The sequence below is a fragment of the Podarcis pityusensis genome, assembly GCF_964106645.2.
Source record: "Podarcis pityusensis genome assembly, chromosome: 17".
NCBI classification, from domain to species: Eukaryota; Metazoa; Chordata; class Lepidosauria; order Squamata; family Lacertidae; genus Podarcis; species Podarcis pityusensis.
This window is the reverse complement of record NC_138042.1, coordinates 31654751-31675562: the sequence shown is the minus strand read 5'-3', so window position 1 is coordinate 31675562 and position 20812 is coordinate 31654751. Positions and strand designations below refer to the sequence as shown.

The 20812-nt window shown below is 42.3% G+C and overlaps 2 protein-coding genes across 6 annotated transcripts in view; both read left to right on the top strand.

The window, feature by feature from the left end:
- The window catches only part of TRABD2A (TraB domain containing 2A), a 75169-nt gene extending 63508 nt beyond the window's left edge, over window positions 1-11661 (top strand). For 4 of the 5 annotated variants that reach the window (XM_080986868.1, XM_080986869.1, XM_080986866.1 and 1 more), the window contains 3 exons: window positions 3607-3697; window positions 6962-7228; window positions 10446-11661. In XM_080986868.1, the coding sequence (XP_080842994.1) occupies window positions 3607-3697; window positions 6962-7228; window positions 10446-10635 (548 nt within the window). In that variant the 3' untranslated portion in view covers window positions 10636-11661. The remainder of the gene's footprint in view (window positions 1-3606; window positions 3698-6961; window positions 7229-10445) is intronic. The other variant, XM_080986870.1, reaches the window with a different exon arrangement.
- Window positions 11662-11774: 113 nt separating this feature from the next.
- Window positions 11775-20812, top strand: part of DNAH6 (dynein axonemal heavy chain 6) — a 127069-nt gene continuing 118031 nt past the window's right edge. Inside the window, exons 1-3 of the mRNA XM_080986641.1 lie at window positions 11775-13852; window positions 16925-17200; window positions 18523-18699. Coding sequence (XP_080842767.1) covers window positions 16931-17200; window positions 18523-18699 — 447 coding nt within the window. The 5' untranslated portion in view covers window positions 11775-13852; window positions 16925-16930. The remainder of the gene's footprint in view (window positions 13853-16924; window positions 17201-18522; window positions 18700-20812) is intronic.

Here is a 20812-nt window from a genome sequence, read left to right as displayed (position 1 = left end):
TTGTGACAGTGATAATAAATCAGCATAGTAGGAAAACCAATTCTTTGGTATTGGCTTTAAAGAGTTATTTCTACCACTAAGCAGAGGCAAAGAAAGACTTGTCGCCAAATACGTGCTTAACAGGGAGCCTGCAGAAAATCACAGTTATCCTAATGAGGATGAATTTTTTTTACGCAGCTGTAAGGTTCAGTCCCCATATGAGACAGCTGCATATTCCTGCATTGCATGGGCTTGGACTAGATAAGGGGTCAGCAAACTTTTTCAGCAGGGAGCCGGTCCACTGTCCCTCAGACCTTGTGGGGGGGCCGGACTATATTTAGAAAAAAAATAATGAACGAATTCCTATGCCCCACAAATAACCAAGAGATGCATTTTAAATAAAAGCACACATTCTACTCATGTAAAAACACACTGATTCCCGGAACGTCCGCAGGCCAGATTTAGAAGGCGATTGGACCGGAACCGGGCCCCGGGCCTTAGTTTGCCTACCCATGGACTAGACACTAGATCCTCAGGGTCCTTTCCAACTCCACAATTCTATGATAATTTTCAATTTTGCCTTGGGGACACGTCAGACAAAATTCCAAACCTCCTTGGAGCTAAACAGGTCTGGATCTAGTCATTGAGAAATCTAGGTGCGTGGTCTTCTTTTGAAGAAAAGTGGGTTTGTAATGACTAAGCATAGATTCTTGCAACTGGCAGTTGTGCAATTTGTTTTGTTTGTGACTAATAGCTGCTATTGTGGTAGTGGATCAAGGCTCTGAAGGGAGCAGCATCTAACTGACATAGTCCTGATAGATCTCATTGTTAGAATTCCTGCTCCATGATTGCAGTCATGGGATTTTTGTCTATCACATGACAGTGCATGTTTTGACTCCACAAAGCGGGAAGTGACGGAAACAGGATGTTTGTGTTACTGTGTTCCATGAAGTGGGACTCTTGTCCTTTGTTCTTTCTCTTTGCTGTCTGATGCTAGAGAGAGAGGGAGCCATGTTGCACTGCTCCGTGTGTGTTTATATGTAAATACAGTAGATTAGCCAAAATGCTGAGTTGCTGAGGTCTGTTACACAAGCTGCAAAGACTCTGCAGATCCCCCAATGTCTGTTGGCATCGGTAGCTGTGATGTTCGGGCAGAAGAAAGCTTTTGAAGCTCCCAAAAGATCGACGAGGAGGGAGGGAACATGCCAATCGGGCATGTGTCTCTGCCAGGGTCCTACTCAAGTCTAGGCAGAGCTCCTGACACTCATAACCCCTCCTGGTTGTTTGTTTTTGCTTGGTAATTGTGCAGCTGATAACTTGCCTGCCTATACGTCCTGTCTAACTTGACCCAGAATGTAATAATCAATAGTGTGCCACTAGCAGGGCTGAAAGTATACATTAAAAAAGAAGAAGCTGGCATGTCGTGTGGATTCCTTCCCCTCCCTGCTCCTGCTAGCCTCCTAGTGTAGAAAGTCCCCCACAGCACTGATTCCCTCCATCCACTGCGTTCAAATAGTGACATCATCCCAAGCATGGGAGTGTGGATGCAATCCAAGCTACAGCTGACAAGAGCAGTGAGAATCCTGGAAGTATCATCATTGTTCAGGGAGCACAGTCCACATTCCTAAGCTCTTGAGTGGCTTAGGGAAAAGCAGAAGGCATTACCATGGAAAACAAATACTAAAGTGAGTTATCCCGCAGTTGAATTGAAGATGCCTCTCCGGTTGTTTTGGGGTCTAGTTAAGGATATCTACATATAAAACTATTCTAGGGTGCAGAAGTCATATGCGTCCAGTTTAAATCCTGAAGAGAAACAGCTCTGGGTAGCAAATGTTTGGAGAACCATGGTTTTTAAAATATAAGCTGTGAAACAGCCCAAAATACACTGATATGCTGGCTTCTTTTAAAACGCCAACTTTTTAGCGTGAAGCAGAAATTTTGTCTGCAAACTCCCCACCACCACCACCTTTGGACTTTGGAAATCGATCCATTGTCAAGTCTTGAAAGCGCAAATCAGAAACCCTCCCCCCCTCTCTCTCTGTGTGTGTGTGTGTGTGTGTGTGTAAAAGAGAACCATGAAACCATAGTGTTTATTTGAGAAGAGACGACCAATCTCACTCCATTTCTGTCTGGATTAGAAGTTTGTGTCTTACTTACTCTCTGGTACAGTGTCTGGCAGAGCTCATACATGCAAGAAGCTTCTCTCCCCCCCCCCTTTTTTTTTTTTTGAGTTTGAACAGAAGAATAGAGATTCATGGCTGCCTACCCGCTGCCAGAGTAAATTGACCTCTCAAATCCATCACTTCACCTACATGGGGATAATGGAGAGCCGAGTACAAAAAGAGGAGGAGGGGGGCTTACTGATGGGACAAGAGCTCAGGGCTTTTCTCTTTGGGGGCATTCAAGTGTGTTAGGCCAAAATAGAAAACAGGTGAAAGAGGCCTACGCTCCCTATCATGCCTCTGTGGGCAGAGCCCCCCATCAAGAAGGACTGTTTGATCTTACACTTTGGGAGGGTGAATCCCCCCTCACTCATAGTTGTTTGTGGCTTCTTCTTTTTCTTTAAATAATAAAAAAAAAATAGTGTGAGGATGGATTTCTTAATTTTTAAAATTCAACACAGAAATCGTTCTGTGACTGCTGGAGGACTGGGGCTGTTGCCTGTGCTTTGGGAACAGAAGCAAAGTATTAATTCATCTCTTATTTGCTAGGCTTGGAAAAAAAGGAGGCGAACACTCCAGCCGTACAAAGAGAAGGTCCTTGCCCCAGTTTAATTTTATTGTCTTACTCTGGGGGCGGAGAGAGATGGGTTACTGCAAGAGGGTATAATCCTTCGGGTGTATAGTTTGTCAAGTACTGGCACATTGTTGAGTGGGGAAATAATGAAAAATCTCATTATATGCATTTTAAGAACCCCTGGGTCGGGGGGGAGGGAATCCTTTGCACACGTGCGTTTTTTTGTGCCTGCTTCATTTTCCACTTTGTACTTTTAGTCCTACATTTTCCCACAATTGTTGAGAATGTTTCTCTTTGATCTTGAGGCCCGATCAGTTACTCCTTCTTATTGGGGGGGAAAGACCCTCTCTTTTTAATGACTTCCTTCTCAAAGGCACAATACTATTTAGCTTAAAAGGTGTTTAATTCAGCACTGTGTATCCTTACTCAGAAGCAAGTCCCACTGCACTGCATGAGATTTTATTCCGTGTAAGTGTGCATACGATAACAGACTTAACGATGCTATCAAATAATCCTGTGGCAATTTAAAGACAAAGAGGTAACTCCGTACTGATGAATGTAACATTTTTGGACCTCTTTACATTAAACTATTTGTTCATTGGTTCTTTCCCCCAACAAATATAATCAAGAGGTATGCCAAAGATGCTTTCTTTTTATTCTGTTTTAAGATATATGACTAATGCAACAATTTTGCAACCCCAATAATTTATCTGTAACTTGGATAACTTGTGATTCCATTCTCCTGTGGAGTTTGGTTTGATCCACTGTACTGTGTTCTCCTAAAGTCAATAAAACAGATGTTCTTCTAGATTCTGCATTGGTACTAATATGAACTGTATGCAATTTTGTTATTTGGCAGCAGAGCTTAATACTCTTCTTCCTTGGCTATAGGTCATTTCATGGGCAACAATACAGTGATAGATGTTTTGAGGAGAAAAGGCTATGAAGTTGACCATACGCCTGCAGGACATGCCACCAACAGGTAACAAACATGTCTTCAGTCTTTATCTTTGTGGGATTAATTATATCCTGGTTGCAGGGCACATGATGCAACCATATTAATGAAGATAAGCAGGTTGGAATCTGGTCAGTGCTTGGGTTAAGGACACTGCCTTGAGCACTATGATGAAACAAAGACAGAGACTAAATCAATCATTCGATTAAAATATATAATCAGATGCCATTTTTGTATATCCGGAATAAATTACGCAAATTTACGCATCCGTGGCACTCTGGTTTCTTCCATTTTCCTTAAAGGGCTGTTGAAATCACTTGATTGACATATACTTAGTTACTGGTAGCAGATTGTGCCACCTGTTCACTTGAAAATATGCTGTCTGAAGTGATAGGAATATTTTTCTGAGTTGATGTATCTGTGATGATTCATTCTCACACTGAAGTCATGACTTGGTGTTCCATTCATCAAGTCAGTATCACAGATGTGTGAGTTAGTTACAAGACACAAAGGTACAGGGGTGCCAATTTGAATAAAATAAGGGGGGGTTGCAAGTAAGCCCCGCCCTGCATAATCAGTCACAAGATTTGAAGTGCTGCTCTTACATTCTGTATTGTAGGGTGCCTCTAATATGTGGATTTTTATTGGTCTGTATCTTCCAGATCTTGTGCTTCTGTATAGTAGGGCTGTCTGTCAGATTAAATGCTTAATTGAGTAATCACAACCCTCCAACAAATTTAGTCTTTTTAAAAAAATAATGTATGATCAGACTCAGAAAGTAGGTGCCTTGTTGAGATATTTGGGAGGAAGGGTTGAATATAGAATGAATGAAATATTGGAGGAAATGTAGGTAAATTAAAATTCAGTAAGTGAAAACTACTACTCAGTGTGAGAAAAAGAGGTTGCCTTTTAATATTTTTTCCCCATTCCATATTATTGTAACTCACCAGGGCAAAGTTACCTTTAAAAATAAACAGTGCGCTCTTAACTTTTTTCAGTTAAAACTTTGAACTAAAAAACAAAAACACTTGACGTTACTGATTTCTCTTTCAAAGATTAATTGTAGATAAGAGCCGCTTCATTATACCTGCACCATCTCAAAGTGAACAGGAGCTTTTACTAGCTTAGAGTAGGAGTGATTACATGTTCACTGACGTTTCCACAGAACAAAAGCGAATATTCCTTTTAACTTCTGCTACCTCTTTCTGCAAACTCTAATGGCTGAAGTGGCCCTGGCCTTTCTCCTCTGCCTCCTTATCTGCCTAGGACCCCAAACATTCTTCAGGGGTGAGTCACAGATCATTGACTCATCAGATCCAGTGGTGAGGACCACAAGCTAAGTGGTCAGTGAATTGTAAGCTAACACCACTCCTATTTATCCAAGCCTAGGGCTATTCCCTGCTTCATTTTCTTTTTTTGGAAAACAAATTCAGGGTCTTTCCTAAGTCCATCTGCGACCTCCTAGGAGGCTTTTGCATTCCATCCCAAGTTTTTCAGTCTTTGATCCGTCTGTCTGAAACGTATTTTACATCCCTATTCCTGAGTTCAGGTTCAGTGAGTACATTTGACTGAGAATTAAAGGATTCTTGTTTTACATTCCCCCCTCTTCTGTAAATGCATCTTAGTCTTGTGAGAGAAAGAACCACCCTATATTTTGTCAGTATTTCCTTCCACTGTGCATTGCCCCAGTATGCATTTTAAAAGGATTGGGTGTGATGCCCCCTCCCTATTTCTGATTAGCTACCCTTTGACAATCTCAGATTACTTTCTGTACACTCTAGATTTTGATATGATAGAATCATAGAATATTAGAGTTGGAAGGGACCCAAAGGTCATTTAGTCCAACGCCCTGCAATGCAGGAATCTCAGCTAAAGCATCCATGACAGATGGCCACCCAACCTCTCCTTAAAAACCTTCAAGGAAGGAGAGTCTACCACCTCTTGTGGGAGTCTGTTCCACTGCTCAACAGCTCTTATTGCCTGAAAGTTCTTCCTGATGTTTAGTTGGAATCTCCTTGTAACATTGCAGCAGCATTTTTTATATATGAGTTGGATTTTCTTCTGTATTAAAACTGGAGAGACATTTCACTATTGGAGCCCGAAGGGTTTACTTTTAGAAGGTAGCCAATTCTGTTGTGACTCTGGATCATTCTGTCACAGCCTCATTAACTATGAACCCCGAAATCAGGGACCGCCTCCAAACAGGTGCCAAAGTTTTGCAATGGTTTTGCAGCACAAACTCCACATTTTGCAGCTCTCCCCCATACTGAGTAATTAATACATCAAACCATGGTTGGTAGTTAACATCCCAAACCCCGACGTTGTAACGATTGCAAAACTTTTGTACCGGTTTGGAGGGGATCCCAGATTTCAGCAACCTCCTTTGTGAATAGTTCTCCAGGATCTCAAGAGGCTCCACTAGGTTTACACTTACTTCCTCCAGCACACTAACTGTTCTCTCGGCACACCATTTGAGATAGATGAGAATAACTTCATAGGTTGGAGAATGGCATCACAAAGGTCTGATCTTTCATTGCATGAAGTGCAGTTTGAAATGTTCTCCAGAGCACTTTTATTATCTCCATGGATACTAATTTGGAAGAATCCTGTGTGGTAGGGAAGACTTCAGCAACAAATATGGAACCCAGTGCTTAGGGGGCATTGCACTATTGAGTGGAAAGTTGCAGTCTGGTCCTTAGAAATGCTTAGCACTGCGTAATCCAATCACTTCGGTTGAATTTAAGTGTTTTCCTGACTATATGGGGTAGGTGGGGATGGAACAACCACATTTATTTGTTGTGCAGCCTGCTTTATTGATAAGTGCCAAGCTTTCCTTTTTATACAGAGTGATAACTAGCACAAAGCTATTAAGATTGAGTTTTTTTGTTTTTAAAAAGAGCAGGTAGTTTGTACTGTTGCTGAAGTCTTGTTGAAGAGAAAAACAACTACCAGACTTTTAGAAGACATCTGAAGGCAGCCCTGTTTAGGGAAGCTTTTAATGTTTAATAGGTTATTGTATTTTAATATTCTGTTGGAAGCCACCCAGAGAGTGGCTGGGGAAACCCAGCCGGATGGGTGGGAAATAAATAAATAAATAAATAAATAAATAAATAAATAAATAATTGGCATTTTCAGTGAGGCAAGATGTTTGCAACGATATACAGTAAACTGAAAAATACTCCTAGCCATTCAGGTTTTATATCTCTCTCTCTCAATATATATGGAAGACATTCACGTACCCAACCATCCTCCCTCAAATTCCTTCCAACAACACTTTATTTTTCTCTCTAGTGGGAAGCATCAGAAGGTGCTGTCTGCCCTCTCTTCATCTTCCCCGGAATACGCCTCCTACATCATCTCTCAGGAGCTCCACTCTCCCCAGCAACATCCGCAGAAAGAGGAGGAGGAAGAGGAGGAGCTGCTGCCTCATTTGCTTCTGCCAGAAAGCATTGACCTGCTGGACAAAGTGGACAGGAAATACAAAAAGAAGAGAAAGAAGCAGCAGAAGAAGCAGCGCTTGCGCCAGTTCAATGACCTCTGGGTACGCATCGAGGAAAGGTAATGAGCAGGTTGAGGTGGAGCATGATGCTCTTTGAGCAATTGAGGCTGGGGATGCCAGCTTCCTCCTACTGGCAGTAGTTTCAACTGCTGCACAGCAGCAGAATTAACCAGGTGAGGCTTTTTATTATGACCAGAGGCACTGTTTTGTGCTCCAGATTGGGGGCGGGGCTGGGGTGCATCACATGTGTGATGTCATACGTGTGACATGCAACACATGCGCATCGTCTGGAGGAGACTGAGCGGGGAGCCCAGCGTGGCGTGGTTCAAATGCTGAGTGTGAGAGAGGAGGCCGCGCCGCTCTGGGCTCCCCTTTTGATCTCTTCCCTACGATGTGATGGTGCGTGTATGATGTCACACAAATGTGACGCAGGTGGTTGGGAGGAGGCCGAGCATGTTGCACATATGATTTTGCACTCGGCCTCCCCTGCTCCCTCAACATTGAGGGGTCCCAGACCCCTGCCAGCAAATATTGAGGGGCCGAAGACCCCTCTGCCACGATGAGTTGGCATGCCTGATTATGACCTAATTCATAATCTGTAGGGGTAGCTAACCTGGTGCCCTGCAGGTCTTGTTGGACTACATATCCCATATTTCCTGAGTGTTGGCGATGCTGGCTGGGGCTGACGGAAATTGGCATCCGGCAACTGGAGGGCATCAAATTGGCTACGTCTTCTGCACTGCTTCATCTTCATGATTGTGTATAGCTGGTGTAACGCAGTGTGTGTGACCTGTGAGCCAATAAGTCCCTGGTTCAAATCTAGTTGTAGGCCTGAACTACTTAAACGTGCCACTACCTCACAGTTCCTAAATGGGCAAGTTACGTTATTGAGGCAGAAGGGAAAATAAGGGACACTTCCACACCCACAAAAAACAACAAAAGGGAGCTCTTTAATACTGAAATTGAAAATATGACAATAAGCAGAAGATCATAAAAGCTTGGGGCAGTAAATACAAATATCCTGTGACAGGTAGATGTTAACAGAAATAAATCCAGGAAAACGAGTGTCTGGTAATCTTTCACAGGTTATAAGAATATTATCTTTCACAGGTTATAAGAATATAAGAATATAATCTTTCTGATTATAAAAATATAATCAGAAGCTCTTTGTTGTTGTGGTTATAATTATTACTATTATTAGCAACAGTAGCTGTCAGCCACTGTAGAAATATAAGGAACAAGGCAACTGCCCTCCTCCCACAGTCCCTGTTTAACATCCTAGCACAAGTCAACCCTCTACACAAATTTCTGAAAATATAGGAAGAGATCCTTGACAGCTTATATTATAAACCGTCAATCTTTTGTGTTTGGGGCTGGGCCTTTAATAACCGAGAGCAATGAACAAAGAAGGGCAGAGCTGCCAATTTCATGCAGTTATGAAGTTAGTCTCACTGCGTTGCTTTTGGCCTGGGCTCTTATATGGTTTTTTTATTTGCTGTCACTACTGTTCTACTGTTAAATTGCCAGCTGGCTCCTTTCCACTGGTGTGTGGGGGCTTTTAGTTACAGAGAGGTCAGTGTTTTAAAGGGGTACTAATTGCTTTCAAAGTCCCAAAGCCTTCCCCCCATCCCACTCCATTCTTCTTCTTCTTTTTTTGCTTAATGCACTTGGCCAATTGAAAGCTGATACAGAGCATGGCAGCCGGATGGCACGAGCAGTCTGGCATAATTGAAATTAATATGCTTTTATTTTATTGGTTTGGCACATGGGCTCACTTCAGTTTTTGCCTGGAATTTGACGACAATTTGTATCTCAAGAGTTTTACGACGGGGTAGGCAGGAGGTAATTCAAGCTGATGTCAGCTTTATGCTTCAGCCTCTAGAACAGAGGTCAGCAAACTTTTTCAGCAGGGGGCCAGTCCACTGTCCCTCAGACCTTGTGCGGGGCTGGACTATATTTTGAAGGGAAAAAAATGAATGAATTCCTATGCCCCACAAATAACCCAGAGGAGATGCATTTTAAATAAAAGCACACATTCTGCTCATGTAAAAACACCAGGCAGGCCCCACGAATGACCCAGAGATGCATTTTAAATAAAAGGGCACATTCTACTCATGTAAAAACACACTGATTCCCGGACCGTCCGTGGGCTGGACTGAGAAGGCGATTGGGTGAGATCCAGCCCCTGGGCCTTAGTTTGCCTTCCCATGCTGTAGAAGGAGATGCTCACACTTCTTTGTATGAGTGGCTGCTCCCATGGCTCTTTCCGTCGGCTCACCTGAGCTTTGTGGACATCTGGTTTTAATTTTGCTGGCCTCTTCAGATTTGGCTTTCCTTGCTATCCTTCATCCATATATGCTATCTTTATTGTATCTATATTCTCACCAAGAGGAAGGCTCAAAGTGTGCACAAGTAAATAAACAGGGAAAGGGTTTTCAGGTTGGTGAGACAGAGAACTTCAAACATTAAGGTTGTGCTGGTCGATGTAGATTAGCTCTGGCCAACTATGTGCTACTTGAGGAAACAGCTGTGGCTCAGAAAGGACCAAAAGAAAAATAAGTGGGTATGGTAAGGTACACAGTACCAGCATAAGACCTGGCAGCACTTTAGGAGTAGCACCATTTTAGGAAGCATTTTTTTAAAAAGGATTCTCCAAAATCCCGTTAACTTGCTATTGGGAAAGTGCTCATTATATTGGAAGAAGAGGTATAGGTCTGGAGTAGAGCACATTGCAGTAACCCAAGAGGGAGATGGCACTGCATTTTAATCCTAAATAAGGAATTGGTCCTGGAAATAAGGAGCAGGTCACAAGCCTAGTTGTAAGGGGCACTTAAATAATGCATGTGAAGTGGTATGGAAATACTAGATATCGGGATGGAGCTACAGTTATGAGAAACCTGGGCTTGCTATTATAAGCAACAGTGCATGTGAAGTTTTCCCTGCTGTGTAATGTATAGTGAAACCCTGGGTCCTACCCCGTAAGGTTTGTGCATTTTCCTGCATCCACTCTGCGTTGTTGACTGGGACTAGTGAGGACAGTTAAATGCACAGGTGGTGACATCAGGAGATGGGGTATACTTTACTATATATTACAAAAGGGAGCGGGGAGAACTCAATTTTAAGCTGCCATATTTGACAGAATCCCTATACTGTATTTCTTGTAATGCGTACCATGTAATTCTATCTTATGGTGCAAACGCACCTTTTGGCATGTGTTTATTTTGCTGCTGTTTGTGTGTGAATGACATCATTGTTCTTTCTCTTTCTTCCTTGTAGTACCACTGATCCGCCTCCTCGGATTCGTATAATTAATGGGTACATTACTGTCGAGCCTCAGCCACGGGGCCACGGACGATCCAGTCACATCCAGACAGACACCAACTGCTCCAGTGGGCTATTTCTGTTCTTCTCCACCATGATATTGACTTTCGTGTTGCCCTCAGTGATTATACTGATGTTGGCATGAACCTTCCATGTAGAACTGCATATTTTTATCTTTTTTCAAAGGATCTGGGGTGAAACGAGAAAAGAACAACTTTTCTGAAGGGCAGATCATCTACGGATTTTTTTTTTTTTTTTTTTTGCCTCATCCTTTTCCTGAATCTGGACCATTAACATGATTAACTGGTTTGACCGTGCCCAATACAGGAGAAGATGTTTTTGATGAAAGCCATTATTTATCCTTCTCTTGCAGAAGAATTATTTCATGTTATCCCATGATGATTTTGGGGAATGTATATGTAACATAGCTGTTATTTAGCTGTATGAAACTGACTTGAAAACAATTTGGGGATTTGTTTGTTGTTTCTATGTGGTCTCTTGTGGATGCTATAACGAGCTTTGAGCTTCTCAAAGCAATAGGAACTTGGACTTGAAGGTATTAATTTGGCCAAAATTGTACTGTTTGGAATGAAGTGTTTTCTGCTCTTTGCAGATCCACACAACCATCTGTTTCAGTGTTATCACTGCCTTTTCTGTCCCCAACCTCTGTACTCTTGGTACTTGTCACTTTTTACTGGACCCATTCCTGTGTTTTTAACGATAGCTGAACACACACACACAGTCTTTAGGAGGTGATGCTTTTCACAAGAGTTATCTTTTTCATGTCAGGAAAAGCTTTGCCTCTTCAATATTGGTGTGTATGACAGCTCAAAAGCTTGCTCCTCTCTCCAGCGTAATTTGAACCATTTCTGAAATAAGCAAGTGTTTTATTTTTCCTGCCCTTTCCAAAGGGTTGCTAGATCCTAGCCTGGAGCTGGTGACTATCCCTTAAAAGATTTTACATGGGATGCAGATACTGCGCCTCCTTTGTCTTGTTCCTCTACTGGTCATCTTGCCTATTATGCTTTCAACCTCCGTGATCTGCCTAACCTTAATGTTGCCTTGAAGCAGCTATGGACAGAGGCAGGTTCAGGAGCCAAGTGGATGAACCGGGTACTGGCAAAGCCTTAGAAATCCTAATACGACAGCGATAATAAATAAATACACCTTGTTTCGTCTCCAGTATATATTTATTTATCAAAGTGATAAGAACTTGGGTGGGTGGGTGGAATCAGAAATGCACACAGTCACCTCGCTGCTTGCTGCTGGAATCAGACTGTTTTAAATGGAGCAGGGAGGGGGAACCACTTTTGTCCAGTGTGCAAGAAAGGCCTCTTTTGGCAGATGGAGGGAGTGAAGTTTGCCTGTTTTATCTGCAAGCTGCCTTGAGTCCCTGCCAGAGAAAAACGCAGGATATTCATCACCTGGCATCTTAGCATGGATATGAACCGAACAGAAAACTGGGTGCTGAAATTAAAGAGCACCCCAGTGCAAAGGACGAAGTGTGCTCCTGACTGCTCCTTGACTGTGGGACTTGCAAATGGCACTTTTTCATTTCGAGGCTTGCATTTGGTGCTGTTTACACCTGGTGCTGAGTGCAAGCTGCATTGGGACTGGTTCTGTTTGCCTTTGCAGCACCTGAGGAATTCTAATGAATCTCATTTGTGCGTATAGAACCAAGATCTGTAGTCATTCTGGAATAATTAGTTCTCATTATTGATTTTTTCCTGTGTTGCATTTATTTATGAAGAGGCTTATGAAATAATTGGTTTAAGGAATCTACAGAACTTTCAAATTAAATCAACCTACTTGATAAGAGTGAGGACAAAGGTGGAACACCCCCCCCCCCAAAAAAAGATAGGTTTGTTTTGAAAAAAATATTGCTAGCAGAAAATGTCAGGAAGGTTTTGATATTGTAAGTATATAAATACTATCGTTGAGTTCTGTGGTTTGGGAACTTCCTTGTTTTTGTTTTTGTTCTATTTTATTTCACATAACAGTTTATTCCGTTTTTTAAATTATGTTTTAAATTTTATTCATTTTCAAGAAACGGGGTATAAGCACTAGCATAGCATGGCATCTCTCTGTGTAGCTTGGGCATTCAGAAGGATTTTAGCGTGCGTTTATATTCTATATGCTGTCTGTGTGTCTGTCGAAATTGCTGATTGTGAATTTTCATGCATTTGTCGGTGAAGCGTGCCAGCCTGACTCTTCTCACGCTACGTTTCCGTTCTGGAAAGCGGCTGCTTGCATTTTCACCTGACAGTTTGAGCAAACAGCACGTCGCATCTGCAATAAACACGTTACGAAGCCCTGCCAAAAAAAAAAAATACAAAAAAAAATACGAAGGCACTTTCAACCCTGGGCTTTGACACTAGATGTCGCCCAAGCGATGTGGGGATAGGATTTGGGAGGAAAGAGCAGCACGTCGCTTTCGGTTAGATCAGAAAGACCTCTAAACCCCGGCAAGGCACAAAGGAAATTATAGCAAAATGCAATGCCGGCAGCTGGTGCTGCTGCTTCGTGGCAATACTTCGGCGGGGTTTTTAGAAAGCCATTTTCTCCCCGCTGCTCTCCTTGCAGTATGGGAATAATGTCTAACCCGACAGGTTTGTTATACAGTACAGTGGTTACCTCAGGTTAAGAACTTAATTCGTTCTGGAGGTCCGTTCTTAACCTGAAACTGTTCTTAACCTGAAGCACCACTTTAGCTTAATGGGGCCTCCCGCTGCTGCGCGATTTCTGTTCTCATCCTGAAGCAAAGTTCTTAACCCGAGGTACTATTTCTGGGTTAGCGGGGTCTGTAACCTGAAGCGGCTGTAACCTGAGGTACCACTGTACTGTATAAGCATCATCGGAGAAGTGTATTGGAAGCACTTGAAGTGTGTTAGAGAACTGTTTCTACAGCGCCGGTTGTTTTACAATGGGGAAGGCAATTTGGCGGAATAATAACGGGAATCATGTGCAAATGGTTGGAGGGAAAAGGCTTCGCTCGCTGAGGGGAGGCAGCTGCATGGCGCGGGCAAAAGCTGAAGGGAGCTGGACGCCCTTCCCGCGCTTTTAAGTTTCGACGGGCGAGGAAACGAGGGCGGGCCTCGCCGCCTTGATTGACTGCTGCGAGGGAAAGCGCGCGAGCCGCCGCTTCCAGTAACCATGGAGACCCTCCGCCTCCTCCGCGTCCCGCCCGAGGAACCATGGGAAATTGAGTTAGGCGGGAGGTTGCCTGGCAACGGGAGGACTCTCTGGAGAGCGGAAAAGTTTCTGCCGCTTTTCTTCCTTTTCTTGAATGCGAAGAGGTGGGAGCGCTCGGACTTCCCGGCAGTGGACCGCGACTTTTTGAAAGCTCTCCTTTTGGGCAAAAGGTATTTTGTCTCTGCTCCGCCATTCATCCCTGGCCGCCTTCTTCTCTCCCCCCCCCCCGTTTTTATATATTATTATTATTATTATTATTATTATTATTATTATTATTACTGCTGTTGTTTAGTGCATTGAAGGAGCTCGCACCACTCCCCCTCACAACAAGCCTGTGAGGTAGGATAGGCGAAGGGGCAGTGGCTGGCCTGTGGTCACCCCGTGAGCTTTATGGGCAAGTGGGATTTGAACCCTGGTCTCCCAGGTCTCCAAGCCCAACACTTTAAGCACTCCGTCCGTTGCCTTCCATAAGAGCTGCAATCAGCAGCAACACCAGTGCTTTTCTGCTATAAAAAGGTGCCACACTTTTAACTAGTGCTTTTCTTCTAGAAAAAAAAGGTGCCACACTTTTAACCGGTGCTTTTCTTCTTGAAAAAAGGTGCCACGCTTTTAACCAGCGCTTTTCTTCTAGAAAAAAAAGGGCCACACTTTTAACCAGTGCTTTTCTCCTAGAAAAAAGGTGCCACACTTTAAACCAGTGCTTTTCTCCTAGAAAAAAGGTGCCACACTTTTAACCAGTGCTTTTCTCCTAGAAAAAAAGTGCCACACTTTTAACCAGTGCTTTTCTTCTAGAACAAAGGCGCCACACTTTTAACCAGTGCTTGTTTTCTATAAAAGAGGCTCCACTTTTAACCAGTGCTTTTCTTCTAGAAAGAAAGAGCTTTTCTTCTAGAAAAAAGGCACCACTTTTAACCAGTACTTTTCTTCTAGAAAAAAGGCGCCACTTTTCACCAGTGCTTTTCTTCTAGAAAGAAGAAAGGTGCCAGTACCACATGCTCTTGAGTACCTCTGTAAAAAAGCACAGATAATAATAATAATTTTATTTATACCCCAGCCACTCTGGGCAGCTTCCAACACAATCCAATTCCAAGCCACGCCCATCGCCGGATAGTGGAAGACTTTTATTTTCTGGAGGAGGGCGACTGCTCAGGGAGAAATTGCATGTGCCTTCATTGGTGAAAAGTGTGGGGCTATGGGGTTGATGCCATGCAAAACAGGACTAAGGCTCCAGTAATGTAGAACTATTGTATTCAGGTATCACTGCTGATCCCAACCTGCAACAGGGGACCCATTTCCAGTGTGGTGTTTTGTTTTGTCTCACATCTATCTATCCCTCTTTCCTCACTTTTCTGCATCAGAGCCCTTATAGCTTTAATACTATGGTACCTGTTTTTTAATTGGATCATTTTAATGGTTGTGTGTGTGTATAATGACTTAAAGGTTTTTGTTATGTACTAAGCTTGGCTCCTAGATCAATAGGCAAGTAGGATCCTAGAATGCAACAACTGATTGGCTTGCAGGAGAAGACCAATCAGGCTCCAGGAGGAAGTTAATCAGCCTATTAGGCTGGTAGGTCGTAGAATGCAACAACTGAGTGGCCTGCAGGAAAAGACCAATCAGGCTCCAGGAGGCAAGCAGAATCAGCCAATCAGATGGGACTCATTGTGTAAATAATGTATATAAAAGCTTGAGGTTTGGGGGTCAATTAAATCACTGTTTTACAAGCTGCAATAAAGAGCATGAAATCTCTACAGGACTCTGAGTATATTTCAGTTTTCATGCGACCAAGCAGCAAATAAGTTTTGTTAAATAAATAATAGTTATATAGAAGAGGGATTTATTACAGGTCCAGCTTCTCTTGCCTGAATAAGCAACCTCACACACATGGGCAATATTTTCTTCTGACCTACTGTTAAAGCTAAAGGAGCTTTTCTAGTGCTGGTTGTCCTTCTTTCTACTTCCTCTGTTAAAAATCGCAACAGAACAACAGCCCCTCCCCAGGCAAACAAGACTATAATGGGTGGGGTTGCAGATATGACTAACTAACTTCGGGGTTTGTGTGTCCCAGCTCATCTGGCAAAGAAAAATACAGTGGTACCTCAGGTTACATACGCTTCAGGTTACATACTCCGCTAACCCAGAAATAGTGCTTCAGGTTAATAACTTTGCTTCAGGTTGAGAACAGAAATTGTGCTCCGGTGGCGCGGCGGCAGCAGGAGGCCCCATTAGCTTCAGTGTTAAGAACAGTTTCAGGTTAAGTATGGACCTCCGGAACAAATTAAGTACTTAACCCGAGGCACCACTGTATTCTAAAAGAGAGAATTCCAACAGGTTCGACTCTCCCACTCCATCCTGCCCTCTCAAAACGTTCTCTTTTGTATTGGAACTATATCAGTACGGATAGGTGGGAACAAAGCTCAGCATTTGGGGCTTCCGGCCGTAGGAGCCAATGAAGGCTTTAACGAACGCCAGGTTTGCATCCCCTGTTCCAGTTCATTTGTTGTTATTTCCACCATATGCACGTGTGTTGGATTCCTTGCCTATATTGTACCACCAAAGCAAAACCAACACAATAATCCATGTGTACCTAAACTAAATCTATGCAGAAAAAACTGAAAAGTACTTTGAATGATTAAAAAATATAGCACAAATGACATACTAAAAGAAGGAAAGGAAAGCAGTGTATTTGTAAGGTATTTATTTATTAGAAGTATTTATAAACTGCTCAGAATCCCCAGGGATTAGATTTTCAGAAAAATACAAATCTAAACAAAAATTAAAATACAGCATTAAAACAGCATAAAACTAAATAAGGAGGGGATGTGGGAGAGAGGGATTTGAATTCTGTGTTTGTTTTGGAAGAAAGTTCCACTGAAATTAGTGGAATTTGACACACACACAAATGCACAAAATTTATAAATAAAAATGGCAAATACTACTTTTAGATATTCAAGCATCCCTTTCCTTTATAATCATATTTTTATTTTCTTTTTATAGAATAAAAATGATCAAATATTTTGCTTACCCAGGGGCGATTCTTCAAGCAAACAAAGCACTCTTGACAGTTTGCTGTTTAATAATGATCAGGTTGATTTGTCTCTCCTATTACAGTTTTGTGGCAGCTAATTTTCCTGTGCTGTTGTTTCTTACTATTGGATTGTTCAGAATATTCTGTCAAAGGTTAAAAATCATGAGATAGTGTCGTTAAATTAAACTTCAACAATGATGTGTGTCATTTTCAGGGAATAATGCCTAAAAGGGTGTCATTGCCCTCCATACAACCTACTCCACAACCTTCGGAAGATGCAGATAGCAGGAATGAGCAAGGCAGTTTAAGTGAAGAACGCTCGTCTTCAAGTGGGAAAGATTCAATTGCAAGAAATGAATTTAAAAAAAGACTGGTTAGCACAGCTCCAAATCAGATGCAAGCAAATCCCGAAGCTCTGAAATTTGAGCATAACACAAAATCACAAGAAAGAACCAGAAAGCGACAGCAGCCAATAAAACTGGAGCCTCTGGTAGGGTGATTTGAAACTGCTTCATAAGGCTTTGCTTTGTTTTTTGTTCTGTTTTGCTTTATCCTGAACTCCCATGAAGTTCCCTAGAAACTTTGCCTCTACAGTGGTACCTCGGGTTACATACGCTTCAGGTTACATACGCTTCAGGTTACAGACTCTGCTAACCCAGAAATAGTACCTCAGGTTAAGAACTTTGCTTCAGGATGAGAACAGAAATTGTGCAGCGGTGGTGCAGCGGCAGCAGGAGGCCCCATTAGCTAAAGTGGTGCTTCAGGTTAAGAACAGTTTCAGGTTAAGAATGGACCTCCGGAACGAATTACTGTATTTTTCGCCCCATAGGACGCACTTTTCCCTCTCAAAAATGAAGGGGAAATGTGTGTGCGTCCTATGGGGCGAATGCAGGCTTTCGCTGAAGCCTGGAGAGCGAGAGGGGTCGGCGCCCCAACCCCTCTCGCTCTCCAGGCTTCAGGAAGCTATCCGCAAGCCTTGCGAGCACCAGCCTGCAGCCCGAAGCACGGGGCGTGCTCCGGAGCGCTTCGGGCAGATGTCCGCAAGCCTTGTGAGCCCAGCGGGAGTTCCTGCCCGGCTCGCAAGGCTTGCGGGCAGCAGCCTGCAGCCCGAAACACGGGGCGCGCTCCGGAGCGTGCTCCAGGCAGATGTCCGCAAGCCTTGCGAGCCCGCGGGAGTTCCTGCCCGGCTCGCAAGGCTTGCGGGCAGCAGCTTGCAGCCCGAAGTTCCCGCCGGGCTCGCAAGGCTTGCGGATAGCAGCCTGTTCTGGGGGGGGGGGGGGAATAAATTTTTTAAAATTTATTCCCCCCCCCCAAAAAAACTAGGTGCGCCCTATGGGCCAGTGCGCCCTATAGGGCGAAAAATACGGTAAGTACTTACCCCGAGGTAACACTGTAATCCTGTTTCCTTCATTTATGCAATATGTGCAAATATAACAATAGTCCGTTACCCACAGCTGACGCTGACATTTACAGGTGTTAGTGGCAAAAAAAAAGAAGAGAGAAAAAAGAAGAAGAAGTTTGGTAAACTGGCAGATCTATATTCCCAACTGCCTTTTGTGATGACTAGAGTTTGTGTTGGACTATTGTTGGATGTTTATTATTTGATCAATTTTGGTTTTTATATCATTTTCATGCTAAATTGAAACACTGTACTGAAGCAGATCTATCCCTCCTAATACCTTAATGATGATTAATGGAATTGATATATTTGCCCCAGCCTAATTTGTGATAGTTGTTTATTTAAATGGTATAAAATTTGTCATGTGCATGGATAATTTTATTTCAAACTTTCTTTCCTAATCCTCAATGCAGCCTGTATTAAAAATATATCAGCAACACAAGCAACCTGAGTATATATTCCAGAAGAACAGGGAGAAATTGTTAGCTGCTGGAGTCTTACAACCTACAACTTCAGCAGAGAAAAGAAAATGGCCTCCTCCAGAACCAACATTAGCTGAGCTTCAGCAAGAGTTATTAAAGCAAAGACAGGTATCGCCCACCTTTGCATATTGTGATTATTATTATTATTTTAAAAACCCAGCTTAAACTTGTCTTTCAATAAAATATTTTCAAGGCAGCTTGCACTGCAAAATTCAAGAAATAATAGAACAAGTAATAAAATGTTGTTCTGTATGTTCTTGGAGCTAATGAAAAATTACCTGTGAAATATTCTTTATAAGGTGCTTCTTTTATTGCTTTTTCAAGTCTTCTTAAATATGAGGATCTATAAAATCAAATCTCTTAGTTTCTTTCTCTTGCTAAAAGGAAGGATCATTCAATTCATGGCATCATTTGCCCACATTATCGAAATTTGGAATTACTCTGACATGGTTAACTAACACAGTGAAGCAATTGTTGCTTAATAACCCTGGAGCAAATATCCAACTGTCCCTTTCGGTATTCCAAGGAATCACTTTGCAACAGGTAGAATTTACACGTTCATCAAACAGGGAACGAGAGAACTGAAGCTGCTATTACCACCAGAAGTGTAAGGTTGTAATTGTGATACCTTAATTATTTATCCACCTCGGGGTTGTAAAAGATTTGCACCCTATGGTGATCATTAGGAGTATTTGGAAAATCCCATTTAAGTTTCATACTATGTTGACTATATGATTTTATGCATTAGGCGACTGTGTGATGTTGTACATGGGTTTCCATAGCCATAAAAGGTGAGTTTCATCATCCTTCCCATAGAAAAGCCAGCATTTTGATGGCCACTTTAAAATAGATCTCTGTGGGAGCTGATTCAATGCTGCAAGTCATCTTTGCAAAGCGCACAAATCTATCGCTATAATGTTGCATTGTGGAATTGTGATTACATTGTGTCAGAGAACATCTGTATTCATCACCCAGATACTCTGTGTGTAGCCATCTTTAGGGTCATTCTGAGCCAGTATAGCCTGCACAATGCATAGGGTCATTCTGAACCAGTATAGCCTGCACATTGCAGGTGGCAGCCATTTCGTACAGGGTTTCCCTTCCCGACCCCTTTGTGTGTAGGTGGAGCGCATATGAGTGTGTCTTGTTCCACCCCACCCTCGTTCTGCCTTCTAGGTCCAAAATGACCTGCGTGTCAATGATCCTGCATCAACTGGACGCGCGTAAGATGGTAGCCACCTATATGTATTTGGCTGGACTTCCTTGTTCCTGTTATTTGGAGATAATAGTGTGTCAAAAAAGGCAGTCCAGGGCAGTCTCCACAGCTTCCATTTGCAATATCTACTTCAGATGGGAGGAATAGCACAGAAGAGATTGTGGCTGTTTGCTCTTTTTCCTTATATCAAAAGCTGCATTAAAACATGCTTTAAATGGTTCTCATCTTCCCAGAACGACAGGCTTCTTTTTAATGCCAAGTTGCAGTCAATTCTCTTTTTTCCAATTTCTGTTTTATTTTTATGATGTTAATGTTAAATAGCTCTGAAACAGGTTGCACGTTCAGTATTTTATTTCTGTGACAACAACTTTTGAAACATTGTATATTATTTTTCATCTACAAATTAATTTCATCTATTAATTTCATCTACAAATTAATTTCACATTAGCTGAGTTTGGATGTGCAGCTAAACTATTATTTGACATTATGTGCAAAAACAGCTGTGAACACTTCCTCTTGCCCTTTCCTTCTCTAGTATAGTTATGAAAAGGAGGTTGGAAGCTTCTGCTTATTGCTTTAAATAAACCAGTTTATGGTTACCTGGCATATGAACTGGGGAAAACTCTGGTTAGTTTAAAGTATGGTTTGTTGAAACAAACCAAGATCATCAAACACACTTAAAGGAACCAAAGTTTAAACTAATCAGACTTCCTCCGAAGTGTGGGCATAACATGAAACAATGGTTAGTTTAAAACAGGAAGTGAAAGTCTCCCTGCGATTGTGCTGGAGAAGGGGAAAGGGGAGTTTGCTAGCCCAAAGCCAGCTGCTGCACATTGTGTAAAATAAAAAAAAGCCAATTGCCATGTTAACCAGCCCTTATTAACATAATTGTTATAGAGGCAGTTTTATAATTTTGCATATGTATCTGCAAGAAGATACTGAGTTTTTCAAAAGTTGCAAAAAATATATATTAGGGAATCAACTGAACAAGAAGAATTTGATGTT